Below are 21,941 nucleotides of genomic sequence, written 5' to 3'. Positions count from 1 at the left end.
GTGAGAGCTTAACCAAATTAGTTGATATAGTTTGAATGCACTGACTGGGTGGTAACTGTAAGCAGGTGAGGGGAAGCTGGAGGAGGAGATCCCTATGGATATGCCCTGGAAAGGAGCATCTTCCCTGTCACCCCCTCAGCCTTTTTCCCTTCTCTTTCTCTGCTTCCTTATTGCCATGAGGGGAACAGCTTTCCTTTGTCATGCCCTTTCCCCATAATGTTCTATTCATCTTGGACCCAAAGTAATGGAGTTGCCATCTATGGACCCAGACCTCTCAAATTGAGCCCCAAATAAACTTTTCCTCCTCTAAGTTGTTCTTTTCAGGTATTTTGGTCACAGTGATGCAAAGTTAACTAAAACACTCCTCGAGGAAAAGATTACTTTAAAAAGGCTTACCATTGATATCTAGAAAGATGTGGAGTGCTGCATGCAAAGGAGTATCCCCTTCGGTGAGAGAAATACTGTGGGGGTCTGCACCCTTGGTCAAGAGAAGAAAAGCCAACTCAAAGTTCCTCATGTTTCAGGCACATGAGCAGTGGCCTCTCCTGGCTCTCCTGGAGACCCTCGGGCAAGGCTGGAGAGGGAAGAAAAGAAGGGCATCTGTAAGCATGTCAACATCCCTGGGAAGAGGTACAGCCTGGCTCACCTAAAGAGAAAGGGACTGCTTCTGTCACTTAGTTGCCAAGGAAGGGCTGCTGCTGACTTGACTATCAAGATCCTCCTACCACCCCTGGTACTCACAGGCTGAAAGCCCTGCTCCTTCAAGTGCCCTGTCTACAGGCCTTGCCCACCGCCAGCCCCTCCTCTCATGCCACCACAGAACCCACAGTTCCCACCATGCATTGCCTCAGAGTAAGGGCAGGGCAGGAGAATAATGGCAATCCTACTGCTTGCCTAATATCCAACACAGTCAGTGAGCAGGACATGAATACCTTTCCCACATGATTTGTTTCTACTAAGTATTTGCCTTCAATTGCCATCTTCCCCTTTCACATATCTGCCCCCTGTATCACTTTCCTTTGAACTCAATCCACAAACCCACTCTGCACTTCAGTCTCCTTGAACTCCACCAAGGCTCTGCCCCATGTAGACCTGCAGCAGCTGAGCATTCACCTCTGTGGACTTGGTTCCTGGCACCAAATCCTGAAAGAGACTCTATAAGGGCTTACTGAATCAAGGAATGAAACAGGAAACCATGATAACTACAGTTTTTGAGCAAAGAAAGTAACACTCCACATAAGGGGTTTGAAGAAATAAGTTGTAGAAGGCACTCCATCTACCTCCTGAAAGCTGTGGGTACAGCCAATGCATAAAGGCTGTGCATTGTGTATGGCACGCTAACGACTGAGGACCCAAGCACTACTGCACCTTATGAAGGGTACTTCTGCTTACATGAGTGGAGGTGTTGCGGGGGGAGTTGGTGTTTCTAAATTACTTTTTAATAAATGCCAATCTAGCAAGATGTCTGCACACTCCAGACACATGCCCAGTTACGTGCACTTGTTCTGATTCAAGTGACAGATGTTTCCACCCACCAATTCCTTGGCTGGTTCACTAAAAACAATCATCTCAAATCCCAATCCATTGATTAGAAAAGATATCATAAGAGTTGACCAAAAGCCTCGCAGGGAAATCTAGCCAGAGGCCAGGGAGAAATGACCACTGTGAACTAAACCAGAGCCAAGGACCATCCACATACCTAATGTTTCTTATATTATGATAGAAAGAGAACAGGGATAACTGAAATTCACAAAAATGCACAGTTCCTACAAGAAAACTCATTAACCCTCATAGCTGCTTCAAAAACACTTAAGATACAGTGGGGAGAATGAGGCAAAATTTCATGATGCCTTCAAAAGCAAGAGGAAGCCAGGCCACCAGTCCAGACAACCTGGAAAACACTCCAGTGCATTTCATCTGGGCATTCTCACCTCCACTGTCTATCAGGCGGCCCAGGAGCTGTGTCTTCCGCTGGTCCCAGGCACTGAGGTGGGGAATGATGGTGCAGATGTCCAGGTCCGAGAGGTTGCAGTCCTTGATGAAGCAATCTCCAGGTGGTGGTTCCCCACTTACTTTGCGTGTTAGCAGCAGAAGCACTTCAGGCCATTTCTGTTTTTCCAGTAAGAACTTGATGAAGGTGTTGGCACAGTCTCGATTAATGTCACAGATCAGGTCAGGAGGAATTTCTTTCAAAAATAAGAAATCAACCACACTCGACAAAAGGTTCATATGATTCTCTTTCTCCCCCATTACAACCCAACATTTACACACAACTAACAGAGATTACAGATCAATATTTTTAAGCACTGATGAAACTATAAACAAATAATAACTTTGAGTAAGTTGCTTAACCACTCGTGAATATCAATGTAACTAATGACCTCACAAGCTTATGGAGGACATTAAAAATACCCTAAGAGAGTACAGAACCTGGCCCCAGATATAGAAGAATTGACCATTGCTTCTTGAGGCAGAGTACTGAGTTCAGTACTTGAGTCAGGCAAAAGCCTGGCAAACATACTTGAGTCAGGCCAAAGCCTGACTTAAATTTTCCATAATAGTAAGTGTATGCCCTGCTTAAGAAACACCAAATTACAGGGGAACACTGAAGGACAATTAGAAAGTCAAGATTTGTAGGATAATAGTGAGAGGGTGGTTGATCCCTCGTTCTGAATTTTGAATCATGCTACATAAGTGTTGCCATCTGTCTTTGATGTCCAGAGACAGGATAATGGTTATTCCATGCCACACTTTTAATGAATCTTAACAGAGAAAAACTTTTAGAACAGATCCTCAGTAAGTAGATTGCCAGATATAGCAAATAAAAATATAGCATGCCAGTTAAAATTGAATTTCAGATGAAAAATAAATTTTTAGTGTATCTCATGTAATATTTGGGACATATACTAAAATAATTGTTTATCTGAGATTCAAATTCTACTGGGCATTCTGTATTTGGTCTGGCAATCCTACCAGTAAGAAAGCAGGGAGGAAGAGCAGATGGGAAGAAATCAAAAATTACCTAAATATGAGCAACCTGATTTGCATTTGCTAGTTTTTTGCTTCCCATCTTTTTCTAAATTTTCTAAAATGAATATTCATTTTAATATTTTAAATATTCATTTTAAAATAAGAACAAATTTAAATATAGGCAAGTCTATCATCTTATTTTAACAAGGATTAGAATAAAAGTAAAAAGGCAAACTTTTAAAATAAACATTTGCACTTTCTCTTCCCCAGAATCTATTCACTGGTCTTCTGGTAACTGCACTCCCACTCTCCAGTACTCTGCTAAGGTATGAAAGGGACAGGGCAGCACATGATTTGGGCCTGAACCAAGTCAAGACTCTCCATCCTCCTGATCAGTTATTGGTTCAGAGGTATGCACTGATCAAAAGTGAAGCCTTGGACTTTTGTTCCAACTGCCATGAGAAAGAAATGGGTCCACAAGTCCAGAAATGCTGGATAAGTCACAGATTAGAGATCTAGATTTATTCTGAGAGTCTAAGATAAAATCTGACCAGAGGACAGTTAAGTTGTAAGACGGGAGGGAATGGGTGCTGTTGACAGAGGTTACAGTTCATTTCTAGCATGGAAGTGAAAGATAAAAGAAAGTTACTTTTTTGACAACTTAAGCCAATTTGAGTCTGCCAATTCCAACAGAAACAGTTATCAACATCCCATTCTATGAGCAGTTAAAGAAACAAAGAGGAGAGAAAAAGAGACAAAAGAGTTAAGTAAATTCAAGACTTAACTCTGGAGGAAAGCTGTGGGGAGAATAGGAAAGACACAAGAGTGTGGAACACAGAGAAAAAGGGAAAGAGCCTACCCAGAGACAGAGGATCCCACACTGACCCACAGGATCCCCCAAAGAGAAACAAAGGAAGCTCAGGAACACAGACCCTAAGAAACAAAGGACATTCAAGACGTAACATTGCCATCTTGAAAGATTTTGACCAAGGTCAAGTTTTATTTTCATAACCCTAAGTTAGTATAAAAGAATGACTTCATGTGTCAGATGACATTAAGTCCAAAACTAAGAGGATCCTTAGATGTGATTTGTACAGAATGTCCACATCTAATAGAGCTCACAAAAGAAGGGCTCATCCAAGAGACTTGTGTGTGCCATTTGTCTTTGACCCATTTCTTTCATATACAAGAAACAAGCCAAATATTGCAATGGAAACTTATTCAACTCACCCTAAAAGCTAATGAGTATTAACATTTTATGTAGAGGACTTTGGATTAACTGATCTATACATTATCTCATGAGATTAGTTCCCCAGCTAAGTCCAGGATGACAAAATTGAAGCTTAAAGAGGTAAGTAATTGAACCAAAGTCATAGATCAAGCAAGTGGTAGAACTAAGACTCAAACACAAAACTTCAAGCCTTGGGACTGAGGAGATAGCTCAGTCGGTAGAGTGCTTGCCTTGTAAGCACAAGGCCCTGGGTTTGATCCCCAGCACCTCCCCCCCAAAAAACCAACAACTTCAAGCCTTAAATGCTAGGATCTGCTATATATCCTGAAAAGCATTTCTGGTTTTCTGGTCATGTCTTCCTGTACGCTCTGTAAGACTGAGACATCTCAGTCTTATTGAAATGTCAGTTTTTTAAATGCTAAATTTCAAAAACTTAGAATTCCTAGAACATGCCATAATTATCTAAAGTTTATCTTCTAAAGTTCTTTGGGGAAAGTTTCCTGGTTTTCTCATAAAGAAAAAAATTAACATTCAATTCTACAATACCTATACTCCAACATTAGCCATTATGTATAGAAGAAACATCTGTGATATGTAAAGAGTGACTACATCTGCAAAGAATAACTAATAAGACAGTTTACATGAAAAACTAGTACCAGAGGTTGCCTCTGGGGATGGAATTTAGGGACTTCTCTCTATCATACAACCTAGATAGACTTTTCACTGAAGAACTCTCTGTGCTGTTTAAATGTTCTAGATGTAGAGAATGACCTTTATTTTTAGAGAATAATTTTTAGAAGATATTAGAGTTGAATTTGGTCTTGGATTTTGAGGCACTGAAGATTAAATCCAGGCCTTATGCATGCTAAGCCTACTTTCTATCACTGAGCAACATCCCCAGTTCCTAGAAAAGCAAGTTAATGGGCACAGATCATCTTTAACACAACTGAATGTTGTGAAGAAAAATACCTTGCAGAGAAGAAAGGAGGCGCAAAAACCTCTGAACTACTTCCTGCTTCAGAAAGTTTTTATGCAATAACCGGTTTCCTGAATTCATGTACTGCACCAGTTGCTCAGAGGTCTTCCGGAAAATGTCGCTGTCACTAGTGGGTCCATCACCACTGATGAGTCCTGCAAAACACCACCACGTGATGTTTCTGAATGCAGAGATCGCAGCTGTGGTAGATTGCAAAAATAACCACAATTCTCTTCCCTTCTCTGTATTCACATTTTTTGCAACATAACTTTGCAGTTCCTTCCATCAAGAAGGGTGGATTATTACCCATTTCAGTCCTTTTATTTTGGCCTGGCTTATAGAGTTGCTATGACCAGTATATTTCAGTAGATGCGATTTTTGTGCCAGTTTTGAGCCTGGGCCTCAAGAAATTTTGTATTCTTCTATTGGCTCTTAGAACCCGGCCTCTGCCATAAGAAGTTCAGGCTAGCCTGCTGGGGAATAAGAGACAGTATGGAATAAAGAGAAATCAGCTTGAATCAAGTGGGTTTCATCCCAGGGATGCAAGGTTGGTTCAACATCAGGAAATCAATAAACGTAATTCACCATATTAATAGACTTAAAGTCAAGAATCACATGATTATTTCAATAGATGCAGAAAAAGCATTTGATAAAATACAGCACCCCTTCATGCTCAAAACACTAGAAAAAATAGGGATAGTGGGAACATTCCTTAACATTGTAAAGGCCATTTATGCTAAGCCCATGGCTAATATCATTCTAAATGGTGAAAAACTGAAAGCATTCCCCCTAAAAACTGGAACAAGGCAGGGATGCCCTCTTTCACCACTTCTATTCAACATCTTTCTTGAGACTCTGGCCAGAGCAATTAGACAAACCAAAGAAATTAAAGGGATACGAATTGGAAAAGAAGAACTCAAACTATCCCTGTTCGCTGATGACATGATTATATATTTAGAGGAACCAGGAAATTCCACCAGAAAACTCTTAGAACTCATAAGTGATTTCAGTAAAGTAGCAGGTTACAAGATCAATGCCCATAAATCCAACGCATTTTTATACATAAGTGATAAATCTTCAGAAAAAGAAATTAGGAAAACTACCCCATTCACAATAGCCTCGAAAAAAAATAAAATACTTGGGAATCAATCTTACAAAAGAGGTGAAAGACCTCTACAATGAGAACTATACAACACTAAAGAAAGAAATTAAAGAACACCTTAGAAGATGGAAAGATCTTCCATGTTCTTGGATAGGAAGAATTAATATTGTCAAAATGGCCATACTACCTAAAGTGCTATACAAATTCAATGCAATTCCAATTAAAATCCCAATTGTGTACCTTACAGAAATAGAGCAAGCAATTATGAAATTCATCTGGAAGAATAAGAAACCCAGAATAGCTAAAGCAATCCTTAGCAGGAAGAGTGAAACAGGGGGTATTGCAATACCAGATCTTCAACTCTACTACAAAGCAATAGTAACAAAAACGACATGGTATTGGTACCAAAATAGAAAGGTAGATCAATGGTACAGAATAGAGGACACGGACACAAACCCAAATAAATACAATTTTCTCATACTAGACAAAGGGGCCAAAAATATGCAATGGAGAAAAGATAGCCTCTTCAACAAATGGTGCTGGGAGAATTGGAAATCCATATGCAACAGAATGAAACTAAACCCATATCTCTCACCATGCACGAAACTAAACTCAAAATGGATTAAGGACCTCAGAATCAGACCAGAGACCCTGCAGATTATAGAAGAAAAAGTAGGTCCAAATCTTCACCTTGTTGGTCTAGGACCAGACTTCCTTAACAGGACTCCCATAGCACAAGAAATAAAAGCTAGAATCAACCACTGGGATAGATTCAAACTAAAAAGCTTTCTCTCAGCAAAGGAAACTATCAGCAATGCGAAGAAAGAGCCTACAGAGTGGGAGAAAATCTTTGCCAATCATACTTCAGATAGAGCACTAATCTCCAGAATCTATAAAGAACTCAAAAAACTCTACTCCAAGAATTCAAATAGTCCAGTCAACAAATGGGCTAAGGAAATGAATAGACACTTCACAGAAGAAGATCTACAAGCAATCAACAAACATATGGAAAAATGTTCAACATCTCTAGTAATAAGAGAAATGCAAATCAAAACCACCCTAAGATTCCATCTCACCCCAATTAGAATGGCGATTATCAAGAATACGAGCAACAACAGGTGTTGGCGAGGATGTGGGGAGAAAGGTACACTCATACACTGCTGGTGGGGCTGCAAATTAGTGCAGCCACTATGGAAAGCAGTGTGGAGATTCCTTAGAAAACTTGGAATGGAACCACCATTTGACCCAGCTATCCCACTCCTTGGCCTATACCCAAAGGACTTAAAATCTGCATACTACAGAAATACAGCCACATCAATGTTCATAGCTGCTCAATTCACAATAGCCAGACTGTGGAACCAACCTAGATGCCCTTCAATTGATGAGTGGATAAAGAAACTGTGGTATATATATACAATGGAATATTACTCAGCCATAAAGAATGATAAAATTATGACATTTGCAGGCAAATGGATGAAATTGGAGAATATCATGCTAAGTGAGATAGGCCGATCTCAAAAAGCCAAAGGACGAATGATATTGCTGATAAGTGGAGGATGACACATAATGGGGGGGAGGGAAGGGTAAGGGTTAGGGTTAGGGAGGGGGGCAAGTATGGAGGAAGGAACTACTGTATAGAGGGTAAAGAGGGGTGGGAGGGGTGGGGGGAAGGGAAAAAATAACAGAATGAATCAAACAACATTGCTCTATGTAAATTTATGATTACACAAATGGTATGCCTTTACGCCATGTACAAACAGAGAAACAACATGTATCCCATTTGTTTACAATAAAAAAATAAATAAAATAAAATAAAATAAAATAAAAAAAAAGAGAGAAATCAGCTTGAAATCAGTTATCCAATCTGAGGCTTCATAGATGTGAAAGAGCCCAACCAAGATCAGCAAAGACTACAGACACTTGAAGGAGTTCAATTAAGATTGTAAGAACAGCCCAGATTAAATTGTAGACATACAGAATCAAGAGCTAAATAAATGCTTTTTTTTTTTAGTCATTAAATTTGGGGTAGTTTGTTAAGATAACTAATAAAACAATTCAGGGAAGTAACAGTAGAAAGGTGGCTTAGTGCAATGGCATCATCCAACCATATGCAAACCATTCAAATTTGTATCTCTTACGGACAATCTCGAAAGGCCACTTTAAGTAAAGAGTCATCTCTGTGGCCAAGGAAGACAATATCTCCTTGATTCAACTTATTCAAGTAAACAGTCATGATGATGTTAAAACACCTACTGATGATGTTAAAACTGAATTACACCCTCAAAAAGCATTCTTAGTCTAAATGGAATCTTACTGAACAGATAGGAGAGCAAAGGTGTACATCTGTTTTCTCACCAAAAGAAAAGAGCCTGACTCACAGTAGAAGTGCTCTCATGGTTGTAAAGAGATGAATTAATGTCCAGTGTTGTGTTCTAACAAACTGCAAATACATTAAAAGAGATGGACTATTTGAAAATGAGGGCAAACAATAAAAGCATTGTTATCTTCAGACAGGCTGCCCAGAAGCAGGTCCAGAGTCAAGGAATTGTGTGCGAGTAGTTTATTAAGGAGGAAGACCAGCAAAGGAGTAAGGAAGCAAGAGAAAAGTGGAAGAGGACTTCAACTGAGGGTGTGAGTTCAAGCAAAGTCCCACAGAGAGTGGCCTTGCCTCATCCCACAGGGGATTTCTGGACTGTGAATCACACCTCAGAGTTGTCTCTATGTAAGGTAACTGGAAAGAGTTTTCATATTCTCACATCTATCAGTCACTGCCCACAGGCTGCAATGGAAAATGGAAATTCCCAGGCACCTCTGGTTTGAAGGAGCATGAGCCAAACAGGCTCTCTAAGTCCAAAGATAGTCCTTGAAAACAAAACAAGTCTTAGGTACTGACTTTTCAAAATGAAGAAACATCAAGGTTAGGAAGTGCACAGAAATGGTAAAAAGGAATCCAATGGAGCAGGGAAGGAACTCCAGCCTTATCTGATGCACACCTGGATCACATTTCAACAAATCAAATCAGCACACCAGAAACATCCATGCACCAACTTCTGGGGCAAACACTCATTGCCATCGAATCAAGACAGTTTCAGACACCAGGCAGAAGTAGAATCTACACTACTCCAAAGAAGAGAAGAAGGTAACTTTGCCAGATGAGAACCCACATCACTTTAACTAGAAGCATACTGAGACAGAAAACATGTGGGTGGTAGTAGAATGATGTCTGGCTGGCACCCCTGGACTTTGCCTCCTACCTTCATCCTAAAATACCTATGAAGACACAGAAAACAATAAAACTTTACAGTACAGAAAAAAAAAAGGGGGGGCCTTTGGTAAAAGAAGAATTTCCTTCACTATCAAGCTGAGGGACGCTTGCTGCTTGCCCCCTTGTACCATGCCATTAAAAGCTTTTCAGGCAGATCACTCATCCCCCAGAAAAATTAGCTTAATACAAAAGTCACATGAAAATGAACAGAAATGTGCTAAGCTTGACAATAGAGATAATTAGATGCAGTATGATAAATACATGATTACATGGTTTAGATAGTTAAGAAGGCAGTTCCAGATTAGAGAAACCTCCAGACTTTAGGGGGGGAAAATCAGAGAATGTTACTGACAACTAAAAATGCATAGAAGGAAAGTTCTAAGTAAGACAAATGGTGTCCCTGAATAGTAAGACGGTAGGTGGGTGATTTCTTTATTATACTAAATTTTTGTGTTTTTTTTCCTAAATTTTCTACAAGCTTACTAAGAGACAAAAGAAACATCAGGCTATGAAACTGCTTATGCATTATAATCACAGATTTTTTTTTAAAGATGACTATTAACTGAACAATAACAAAACTGAATAAAAACAAGCCAAAGTGTAATTACAATAAATTTTTGTTTCCATAAAGAACTATATTTGTATAATTTTCTATAATGGCCATATTTTAAAAATATATTTAAGCAAATTTGAAATTAAAAATTAAAGAGATCTTCTGAAGTTAAAATAGTGCTAAGAAATATTAGGAAATAGAAATAAATCATTTCATTTTTGCCCCAAATATTTTTTTAAGGTATAAAAGGCAAACTGATAAATTGTATTACACATAATTTGATCAAGTTAAATTAATATATACATTCCATTTTTATAAAAGAAAATAAAAATGTCATAATTATAAATGTATAGAATTAGACTAAATGACCAAATCCCAAATATATTAATTATCCTAACAGGTGCACTTAAGAGAAAATTAGTATTTTCTTTCCTACATTTCCCACATTTTCTCAAACAAATGAAAACACAGGTTTATAAAAAGGAGAAAATGCACTGAATATCCTTTAAATCAAAACTTCACATCTACATTAACTAGAAAGGAGCAAAAACCGTCAGCTCCCCTCAGAGGCCTACTCTTGAGCTCACTTGAAAAGACAAAGTGATAGTAACACAAAGGCTCCAATCTGCTTGTTCTTGGTCCTAAGAGCTAAGCAGCAACAGCTACTGGTGAAAGTGGACATGGATGCCATCTGCTGGTGGCCATGAAAGGCAAGTAAAGGCAATAATCTATAATCTTGACTATTTAGGATAAAAGTTTTGCCCTTCAAAGTGGTCCCTGGCATTCCCTGGCATTCCCTGGCACTGTGAGAAATGTAGAATCTCTGGTCTTACCCTGAACCTGCTGAATCAAAATCTGCATCTTAACAGGCTCCCAAATATTTGTGTGCATGAGCACATTGGAAAAACTCTGGTTTAGAGAACCAAAAATCTTCCCACGAGACCCTTTATTTCTCAAACTTTATTTCTCACCTCCATGCCAAAGACAACCCTGTTCAAAGAGATCAGCACCATTGTTATCAGGAAAATGGGTTACAGAGATCCTCAGAAAGGGTCAAAGAAGAAAGCATCTTTAATCCTAGTCTGAAATTGAAATGCTCATTTACCATCCAAGTGCAAAAACCTCATATCCTAAAGGTGCTGCACTCAGGACCACAGGTATAAAAAGTTAAAATCATCGGGTAAGACTTTTTAGTCAGGAATAAGGGTACAAATACCCCAGCAGCAGCTGTTTCCAAAGACAATATTTCCCTCTGTCCCCTCAATCAATGAAGATGAGGAGGGATAATGGTCCATAAAAATAAAGTAGATCCATCTTCATTCCCATGGCTCTTGGGGCACCTTCCACCATTTTCTTGACTACTACTCTGGATATAAAGGCCTTTTGGCTGTTGAAGTATATAAAACTATACTGCTCAATTAGTGGCCACTAACTTACATAAGTTATTAAAGAAAAATAAATTTTCAATTGTTTAGATGCACAAGACATTCACATTTTGTACAAATATAAAACAACAAATCCCACCATTATGTACAAATCTAATGAACCAATAAAAAGTGGGAAAAATAATACTAATAAAAAAGACATACACATTTTAACTGCTCAACAGCTACATGTAACCAATGCCTAGTATATCAGACACAGCAAATACAGAATATTTTCATCATCTTATGTAATTATATGGCATGGAAATGATCTAGAAAGATCTCCTAGTCCCACCTTAGGTTTTGAAGTTTGTGCAACAGGCAAAATATTAGAAGCAAAATGTATACTACAACTATATACAGCCATATGGATGTATAAAGGAACAGTGACAGTTAGGACAATGTCTCTCCCATTCAGAAATCATTACCCACAGAGATCATATTTGAAGATTGACTTCTACAAGGGTTCTGCTGTTAGAAGTACTATAGGAAATACAGGAAGGCTCCAATTTACTAGCCCTTCCTTACTATCTTTTTAAATTTGTATCAGTTCTTTTCACTTTTAACTGTTTCTCTATAATCTTTCAATATTCCTTTAGCCTTGTCATGAAAATCTTAATGGTCAGTGTTTCAGAAAACTTTGAAGTACTCAAACATCCAACAAGTTTGCCAAGGAGTACTGGGGGCTTTAGGTTTAACTGCATCCACTGCCATCACAGGTTACCTGATGAGCCAAATGGTGCACATTCCTCTCATGCATGGTTTTCTGCCAAGCAAGTACAGCTGAACTGTAATGAGTAGAGACAGGCTGAGATTCTTCTACTGAGTCTCTTCTCTTGGATCCAAACACAGGCTACTGATTTAACTGGTAAAGACGAACAAAGTGAGATCCAGAACCTGTCTCAGGGCTGCCAGTGTAGCTCAGGGGTAGAGCACTTGTCAGCATATCCAAGGGCCTGGGTTCCACCCAGTCCCACAAAAGGGGGTTTAAAAAAAAAAAAAAAAACCCTGTCTCAATGAGATGTTTTTTCAAAGATTCTATTATACAAGAAAATTATCAAAACTTTAAAACTACATGAATGAATATGCTAAGAAGTATTAACACTAAATATACCCATTATTCTAAGAATTAAAATCAAAATTTATAAAGATAAATTTACAAAGCAGCCACTTCCTACCATTAACTAGGAGTTCTATTTTTGTTGTTATTTTAAAACCTAGAAATTCATTGGCAAAGGAATCTGTGTGGTTATTTTAAATTTCTCAAATTGGGGAAACAATTCTGAAACTGACATCATGTACACAAGCTCTCAGAAAGCTTCACAATGGTTTGTTAATTATATAACCTCAAGAAGAAATCATAATTCCTTAAAACATGAGGTCATTCAAAAACTAAACATGATATGTCACAGCTTGAGAAGAACATCCATAGAAAAAAAAGAGAATTCTGCAAATACATTTCTCTTTCCTCATCATCATGGCCTCATGGAAAGGACAGATGATATTAATATAAATAAGGAAAAATTGAAATGGGGAAATTTCAGTGGGGGGTGTATTAAATGAAAAGCAGCTTCAACCTTCCTACATAAAACTTTTCCATACTCTGGCAACTGCAATAATCCCTAGACGTCAGACTGCCTCCCACCTTGACGAACACCACCTACAGACTGCCTTCTCCCACCCATTCTGGGAGGGAGTTTTTCAGAAGAAACAAATTCAAATAACTACAGAACATTAACACTATCCACTTAATAAGTATTGATCAAGCTATTATATCATTCACAAACATAAATAATATAAAGATCAGAAGATGATTAAAGAAAAGCAACAGCACAAAATAGAACTAAGAAAAGGAATTAGCTAACCCTAAAAGTAACATAAATCATTCAGGGAAGAGAAGAGAACATTTTTGTGTGTGTGTGTGTGTGGTGCTGGGGATCGAACCCAGGGCCTTGTGCTTGCAAGGCAAGCACTCTACCAACTGAGCTATTTCCCCAGCCTGAGAACATTCTTTAAATAAATAAATATAGATAGATAAAAAGAGATATACATACATACATACATACACATACATTCTTTATATGTATGCAAATAATATTCTTTTTTTTTTTTTTTTTTTTTGCCGTGTTGGGGATCAAACCCAGGGCCCTGTGCTTGTAAGGCAAGCACTTTACCAATGAGCTATCTCCCCAGTCCACAAGTAATATTCTTAAATGTGATTCAAGAAGATATGATAAATGCAAAATAAGAATAAGCTGTTATAATGAGAAACAATGAGAACAAGAAAGAGATTCTTAGAAATTAAAACTATGATAACTCAAATTTTAAAATGTAGCAATGGACAGATTGAGTTATAAAAGGAAAATCTAAAGACCAAGTTAAAAATCTAGGAAGAAAAGAAAAGGAAACTATTAGGGACATAAGTTGAGAGACATTTATTAGTAATTCAAGAAACTCATCCATTTAATAGTAGTAGCAATGAGAAAAAAGAAACATTGGAGAGAAACAAAATAATAAAAGGTAATTTCTTTAAGCTAAGAAAGATAGATTGAAATGGACCAACAGGTGCCAAACAAGAATAATGAATAAGAACCCACATCTTGATACATCTCAAGGAAATTTGAGAACTCAAAGACAGAGAAAATTCTAGAAGGAGAAAAAAAAATCAGATTAGCATCAGACTTCTCATCAGTATAAAGTGGGAATAGAAGGCAATGAAACAATTTCTTTAAAGTTGTAACAAGGTAATACATGTATTTCATAAATCAAAAGATACCACAGATTGAACACAAGAAAAAGCTGCCATTAAAACTTCCACATATCACTGGTTGTAAAACTCATTCTAATTACAAAGGTAATAAAATGGGAGAAAGTACAACTTACTACCAAAGAAATATAATATGTCTATACTCAAGTTATCCATTAATGAGAATAAAATAAAGACATTTTCAAAAACTTGTTAAGTCTACCATCCATGCTGCCTTCATGAAAAACTTATTTTTACTATCTAGCAGATCAAGAAAGAAACTTATGCAGGTAACAGAAAATCATACACAAGTGTAAGAACAAGAAACATAAAAATACATTTCATTAAACTGGGATGCTTAAAGAGTATCACATATAAAAAGCAAAGTTTTCAGGACATTTAGTGACTCATTTCTGTGAGTCCAGCCATGCTACTAGTTGTAGAAAGAGTAACATTCATATAATCATGCTACCATCAATCTATAGATGAAACATGGAAAGCTCAGAGTTAAGAAATGGAATGTAAATGATACAAGTAACATTTCCAGATCAAATTCAACAAGTAGGACTAACATAGTCAAATATTTCATCTTATTCAGTAGAGTCTGTCAATAGAGACTAACGCAAATCAATAAATCAAGAAATAGAGATATAAGTATATTTTCAATTGTTGGCAGTGACTTTTTTCTGAGAAGCAGACTTGATTTTTGTTATCTCCTACTGTGTATAAATTTTTTTTTCATTTTTACTGTGTACATGTGTTAAAAAAAAATTACCTATACTGTCTAGAGGTAGATCTGGAAAAGTTCCCAAATGTCATAGATACTCTCTAAGTAAGAGTTGTCCCATTCTATCTTTCCAAAAAAAGTGAACAAGTTTTCTGAATATTGGGGAGGAGGGGGTCTCACTTCCATATATGTATTCCAAGAAGAGATAAACTGATTTGTATCTGATATCACAGAACCAGTTTTATCCCCCCAAAAAAGTTAATGTACGGAGTTGTACCTGATAGGTCCTTAGGACATGTAGCCAGCTTTTCCAAGTGACTGTTGATTTTCTCAATGGCTTTGAAGTTCTTATTCCTCTTCAGGACATCCACAGCAGACCGAGATTGTCGATCCAGCAGAGTGGGGTCTGCCCCAAAGCGCAGGAGCATCTGCACATCCTCTGTTTGTCCTAGGGCAGGCCAAAATGAGAAGGGGGGACTGTCATGGTTCCTTCCATAAGGAGATGTCCCCATGAGTGCTCTTCCTCCCAGTTGCCCAGGACAAAAAAAGCAGGCTCCTTCTGTTTAAGAAACCTAAACTGCTAGCTTAGGGCAGTTCACCCAACTCCCCAAAGCCAGGAGTCCTGTATGGAGTGGGAAGGACAATAGCTTTTAAGAGGTTCAGAAGTGCGCTCCTCTCTACCTTTCTCCCCTCTCCTTGGCAACAAGCAAGGAGAGGGGGAATCTGGTTACTAGGCAACAGTTACAGCTGTAAGGATAAGAGCAAGCTGTGACTTCAGTTCTTTATTCCCTAGAAAGGAAACAGAATATTGTTCCAGAAAAGAAAAAAAAAAGCCTATCTGGGGACAGGAGAAGAAAGTAGCAACTGCTTTGACAATCAGGTTTTTTTGTTGTTGTTGTTACTATTACCACCCTCCCAGCTCCAAATCTCTGGCTGTAAGCTCCATTTGCTGCTCTGATGTATTTATTTGCCAACCATCAAGGTGACTCTGTGATCACAGATGCAACAGTTTTCAGAATGGAACGTGTTTATCCCTGGGGGTGCACAAAGGATTAAGTCTGCACCAAATTAAACAAATTAATGTCTGACCTTCAACTTCTGTAGGTAATCTTTAGTAAAACTCATCAAGGCATCTTTATTCCAAATACCATCCTGCTTATGGTGTTCTCCTTTCTCATCTCCCTAGTCACAATTGCCCATCTCTCACTTTACAAAACTTAACTCATACTTCCTACCCATCAAGAATCTTGCCAGAGTAGGCAAAATTCTAAGGCACCAAGATTCCTGATCCATGATATAAAAATACCTTTGCCCTGTTATGCAATCAAATATTAATCCAGATGCTACTGTAAAGAAACTCTGAAAAGGTAATTAGGATTCCCAAATCAGTTGACCTGAAGATGGGTAGATTATGCTGATCAGCCTGACCTAATTATATGAGTCCTAAAGATCAAAGTTCTAGAGGTCTGAAAGAGAAGAGATCAAAGATTCACAGTATGAAAGGGATTTGATGCATAAGAAATCCCCAGCAGGTATGCAGATACAAGGGACCATAGCACAAATGTATGTGGCCTGTAGAAGCTATGAGTAGCTTCTGTTGACCACCATTCAAGGAAGCAGGGACCTCAGTCAAAAATCTAGGAAGAACTGGTCCTTGCCAGTTCTACCGATAAGCTTGAAAGAGGCCTAGAAGTCTAGATGAGCACATAGCTCAGGCTAAAAGCTTGATTTCAGTCTTGCCAGAAAATGAGCAGGAACACTCACCTCACACCAGACTACTAACCTATAGAACTGTGAGCTAATAAATGGGTGTTGTTCTAAGTCACTGAGTTTATGGTTGTTACACAGTACAGAAAACTAATATAAGTACTATATTATAATGTCCCAAAGGAAGGGACAATTAAAACTGATGCTTGCAAAGCCCATTTTAAAAGGCACTGCAATCCACCCCTACCTACCTCTAAAACTTTATTTTTACATTTAATAATTATAAAAACATTCACTATATTTATGCTTTGATTAGCTCTGTGGTAATAATTTTAGTCATAATTCAATTCATAAAACATATTTAACCCTTAGAACCTGACAATCACAGGAATGTTTTAGCATTTAAAGTTACATGAGTATTTTTGTTCCAGAAGACTAATACTGGATGACCAATAAGGTATTCAAGCATAGAATATATTAGGAAAACTTCTTTTGGGAAAGTTAATGGGAAAGATCCCAAAAAAGGAATGCACAGTTGATATTTATTACTATTAAAGAGCTTGTCTATAATATTTAAAATGGATGTTAGAGGATATAAAATTTCTGTGACATTTACATTATTATATGTAAGGAGTAAGATGTTCTATTTTAAAATATGATCATATGTAAAATTCTGAAAAATAATCCTTTCTTGTAATTATTTAGATTTCCATTTCCATGTTAAAAATTCCAGATATCAACTTGAAAACATGTAAAGAGGCACACAGGTTTTCAAAATTATTTTAGGGGACAAGGAATCAAAATCTGAAGACCACTGACAAAATTTTTTGCCTGGCCAGTATTCATTCCCTCTTTTCCTGAGGCAGGGGAAAAGTTTTCCTTTGGAAAAGTGCCTCTTGTTCAGTCTCAGCCTACCTGATTTGATGAGAATAAACACCAGACAGAAACAAAGACCTGTCATACTCTACCTCCACTCCAAAGCCAGGTCCAAGAGCTAATACCACACCAGCATCTGGCCAATCAGGTCATTCTGCCCTACAGGTTCTGTCCGACCCACCAGCTCAAGGGGCAAAGGTCTGACCACCACCTTGCTAGTCAAATCATTCCATCCTGCTGGTTCTGTCCCATCATGCCTTCAAGACCTGACTAGGACTTAGTTAATCAGATAGTTCCATCCTTCTAGTCGGGTGGTTGGTTCATGGAGGACATGTGACCAAAGTCAGGTCAATTAGAATACTGGTAGTATTTTTACTGAACCATTGGAAGGTAGGAGGTAATCCCCTCTTTGGCTGAGATTGACAAACTGGCAGAAAGTAAGCCTGAATGTTCTGGTGCTTCAACTAAAAAAGAGCTTTACTAACAATGAACTTGGCACAGAAGAAAGCAGAGGTAAGAGGTAAGACACATTCTCGAAGACACCATTGCAGCAAGCATCTGAACCAAATTCTGGACTTTTCATTCACAAGAGTCAATAAATTCCCTTTCTTGCCTAAACCAGTTTGAGTACCCTATTACAACCAAGCCAGATGGAACAAGTCCTTACCCATCCTCACATCTCCAATTCTAGAAGATGATCATTTCTAGGTTTGGGTTTGCTGTTGCCCAACTCTGCTGATTCCCTGAGACTCTGCCTTCCTAGGATTTTCAAATCACTCTGCTGCAGAACCAACAGAACCATCATAACAATCAGCACCCACCAAAATACATCTTTTGGAAAGTTCAGACTCCCAGAAAGTCTGAACCTCCCGACAATGTTTCACATGCTCTTTACATATCCCAAGGATAAACAAACAAACCAATAAGATGGAAGTAAAAACAAGATATAGGACAAACACTGAAAGAAAAAAAAAAAGCCTAAGCATTCTACAAATAACTAACATAGCCACAATAAAGGGGGTGGGAAAGAACGATACCTTGACTCAATGTTCTAAAGCTAAAGATTAAAAAAAACAAAGTAAGTATAAATGAACAAATGATTCAATAACCATAAATATAGTTAATAAAAATGCTTCTCACTAAAAATAAATTTTAAAAAATAAAATAAATATATGGGCAGAGGGAACAGTTCTTAATTACAAGAGAATTCCAAATAAAAAACATAAAAATTAATATTGAGATTAAAGTAATAACCACTACTGACCAAATCCACCAACGGATACTATACTTAGCCTACAAAACTTTAAGAAGAAATAAGATTATTTACAAAGTTTTGAAGTATCTCCTCCAATATATTCATTAACTGTAATTTGGAAAGCTAGTTACTTTATAGTGGAGAGATTCAACAGATCACACCTTAACCAAAAAAAATCAAGGTTAACCTTATAAGACATATTGACATCATGAATCTCTTGATATGATACTCTGAAAACACAAGGTAATTGCTATATTTTTACCCAAAATGTGTAATTTCATTCTGGTTATAAGAAAATGTAAAATAATCCCAAACCGATAGGCAGTCTACAAAACAACTGACCAATACTCTTCAAAAGGATCAAAGTCATGAAAGACAAGGAAAGACTGACAAACTGTCACAGATTGGAGGAAATTAAGTGTAATGCGAGATCCTGGGACAGAAAAGGTGCATTAGTGAAAAAAACTAGTGAAATTTATATGAGGTCTGTATAGTATTGATAGTATTATATCAATGTTATTTTCTTGATTTTGACATTGCCATTATGGGAAGCTAGGTGAGAGCATAAGGAGAACCATTTTTGCCAAAATTTTTGTAAGTCTCAAATGAGTTCAAAATAAGTTTTTTTTTTTTAATAAAATAATTAAATTCCCTGATAAAAAATAGGAAGAGGAAAGGAGTTAAGGAGAAAGAGAAGGAAAAAGGAAGAGAAGTAGCCTGGAAGAGTTGAGAGGCCTTATTCAGCAGAGGCCATGGAGGCAGCCTGTGTATACATCTATATGGAGAAAGGGCTCTCCTTACTTCATCTTTATTCTCTCAACTTTCAGGAAGTTGGAAAGGTTTCATTGTTTCTAATAAACAGGATACAATTGGACAGTCAAACACCATTAAGTAAGCAAACATTCACACAATGAGTGTTCCCAAAAGATAAGAGAAGGGAAAGGCACACAAAATACATTCAACAAAAAAATTGCTGAAACTTTCTAAATCTTGAAAAATACATAGGCATTCAGGTCCAAGAAGCACAAAGGACTCCCCCACTCCAAAAGTAATGTCCTCTCTAAAGCATATTATAATCAAACTCTCAAAATAACAAGACAGGGAATTCTTTTAAAAAGCAAGGGAAAAGCATCAAGTTACTTATAAGGAAATCCCCATTAAACTAACAGCAATTTTCTTAACAGAACTTTTATAGGACAGGACAGGATAAATTCTAACAGAAAAAAAATTGCCAACCAAGAATACCACAACCAGCAAAGCTATCTGTCATAAATGAGGAAGAAATAAAGACTTTCCAAGACAAGCAAACACTGGGGGGAATTCATCACTACCAGATGGACCCCCTACAAGAAATACTTAAGGTCTAGCATGTGCAAGGCCCTGGGTTCAATGGAAGAAGGGAAGGAAGGAAGGGGAGAGAGATGCTTAGGGGAGTCCTATACTAGAAACAAAACAATGATAATGACCATAATGAAAACACAGTAGTACAAAACTCAGTAGTACACAAAACTAACATACACAAATGAGAAAAAGAAGAAAATCAAACCCCACAAATACATAAAAACCACTAAACCACAAAGATAAACAAGAAGAGAGGAATAAAGGAACAAAAGATATTGCTATGGTTTGGATCTAGGAATGTTCCCTGAAAAACTCATGTGTTAGGCAATGCAGTAATATTCAAAGGTGAAAAGATTGGATTATGAGGGCTATAATCTCATCAGTGGAGTAATCCATTTGATGGATTAATAATTTGAATGAACATGTGGGTAGTAACTGTAGGCAGGTGGGTCAAGGCTGGAGGAAGTACGTCACTGGGTATGCCTTGGGTACTATATTTTGTCCTTGCCTCCTTGAGCACGTGCACTCTCTCTGCTTTCTGGCTGCCATGAGCTGAGTAGCTTTCCTCTGCCATTCCCTCCAATCATATTTCTACAACTATACTATAGACTTAATGGGAAAAACAGAAATGTACAGAACATTTCATTCAAGCTGCAAAATACACAAAATACATTCTTCTCACCAGCACATGGAACATTTGCCATTCTTTAGGACATAAAACAAGTCTCAACAAATTTGAAAATATAAAATAATAGCATGTATTTTCACTGACCACAAAGGAATAAAACCAGAAATCAAACAAGAAGGCTATGGTTAAAGCTCAGTAGTAGAGTACTTGCCTATCTACAGACAGGGTTCTAGATTTGATCCCTTATAATACACACATACACACATACACATGCACACAAGAAACTTTACAAATTGGGCAAATGCAAGAAAGTTAAACAATATACTCAAACAGCTAGTGGGTCAAAGAAAAAAATCAAAGGGAAATTATGAAATTTCTTAAAACACATGAAAATGAAGACACAATATACGAAACTCTACGGGAAACAGTAAAAGCAGTATAAAGAGGAAATTTAATAGCAAATAAAAACATTTAAAATAAAAAGAAAACCACAAAGATTAAAAAAAAAAAAAAAAAACCTGATGATATAACCCAAGGAACTTGAAAAGCAAGAACAAACCTAAGTCAAAATTAGTAGATGGAAAGAAATAACAGAGACTAGAAATAAACAAAATAGAAACTAAAAAAGATAGATCAACAAGATAAAGAAATGGTTTTTAAAAAGCTAAAGACAAAACTTTATACTAACCAAGAATAAAAAGAGAGACAACTCAAATAAAATCAAAGATGAGAAAGGAGACATTATAACTGATAACCACAGAAATACAAAGGATCATTAGGAACTATTACAAACAACTATATACCAATGAATTGGAAAACCTAGAATACATGGATAAATTTATAGACACACAAAACCCACCAAATCTGAACAATAAGGTCACAGAAAACCTGAACAGACCAGTAACAACTAACTAAATTAAACTGGAAATAAAGTCTCCTGACAAAAAAAGTAATATAAAAAAGCCCAGAACCAGAAGCTTCACTGCTGAATTTTACCACTTATATAGAAAAAACTAACACCGATTCTCCTCAAACCATTTCAAAGTATTAAAAAGGAGGAAACCTTCTCAAACCCACTCTATGAGGCCAGCATTACCTTGATACAAAAACCAGAGAAGAACATAACAACCAAAAAACTAG

The 21,941-nt window shown here is 37.3% G+C and overlaps 2 protein-coding genes across 2 annotated transcripts in view; both read right to left on the bottom strand.

Moving 5' to 3' along the window:
- LOC306646424 (TPR and ankyrin repeat-containing protein 1-like) overlaps positions 1–12,238 on the bottom strand; it is a gene marked incomplete at its 3' end in the record, with an annotated part of 39,553 nt that extends 27,315 nt beyond the window's left edge. The window contains 5 exon segments of the mRNA XM_079115061.1: positions 397–514; positions 516–574; positions 1,932–2,186; positions 5,171–5,332; positions 10,931–12,238. Coding sequence (XP_078971187.1) covers positions 397–514; positions 516–574; positions 1,932–2,186; positions 5,171–5,332; positions 10,931–10,988 — 652 coding nt within the window. The 5' untranslated portion in view covers positions 10,989–12,238.
- The window catches only part of TRANK1 (tetratricopeptide repeat and ankyrin repeat containing 1), a 137,223-nt gene that overhangs the window by 69,917 nt on the left and 45,365 nt on the right, over positions 1–21,941 (bottom strand). Inside the window, 1 exon segment of the mRNA XM_079115631.1 lies at positions 15,262–15,442. Within this exon segment, the coding sequence (XP_078971757.1) occupies positions 15,262–15,442 (181 nt within the window).

This window comes from Sciurus vulgaris (genome assembly GCF_902686455.1).
Source record: "Sciurus vulgaris genome assembly, chromosome: 16".
NCBI classification, from domain to species: domain Eukaryota; kingdom Metazoa; phylum Chordata; class Mammalia; order Rodentia; family Sciuridae; genus Sciurus; species Sciurus vulgaris.
This window is presented reverse-complemented; position numbering and strand designations above follow the sequence as displayed.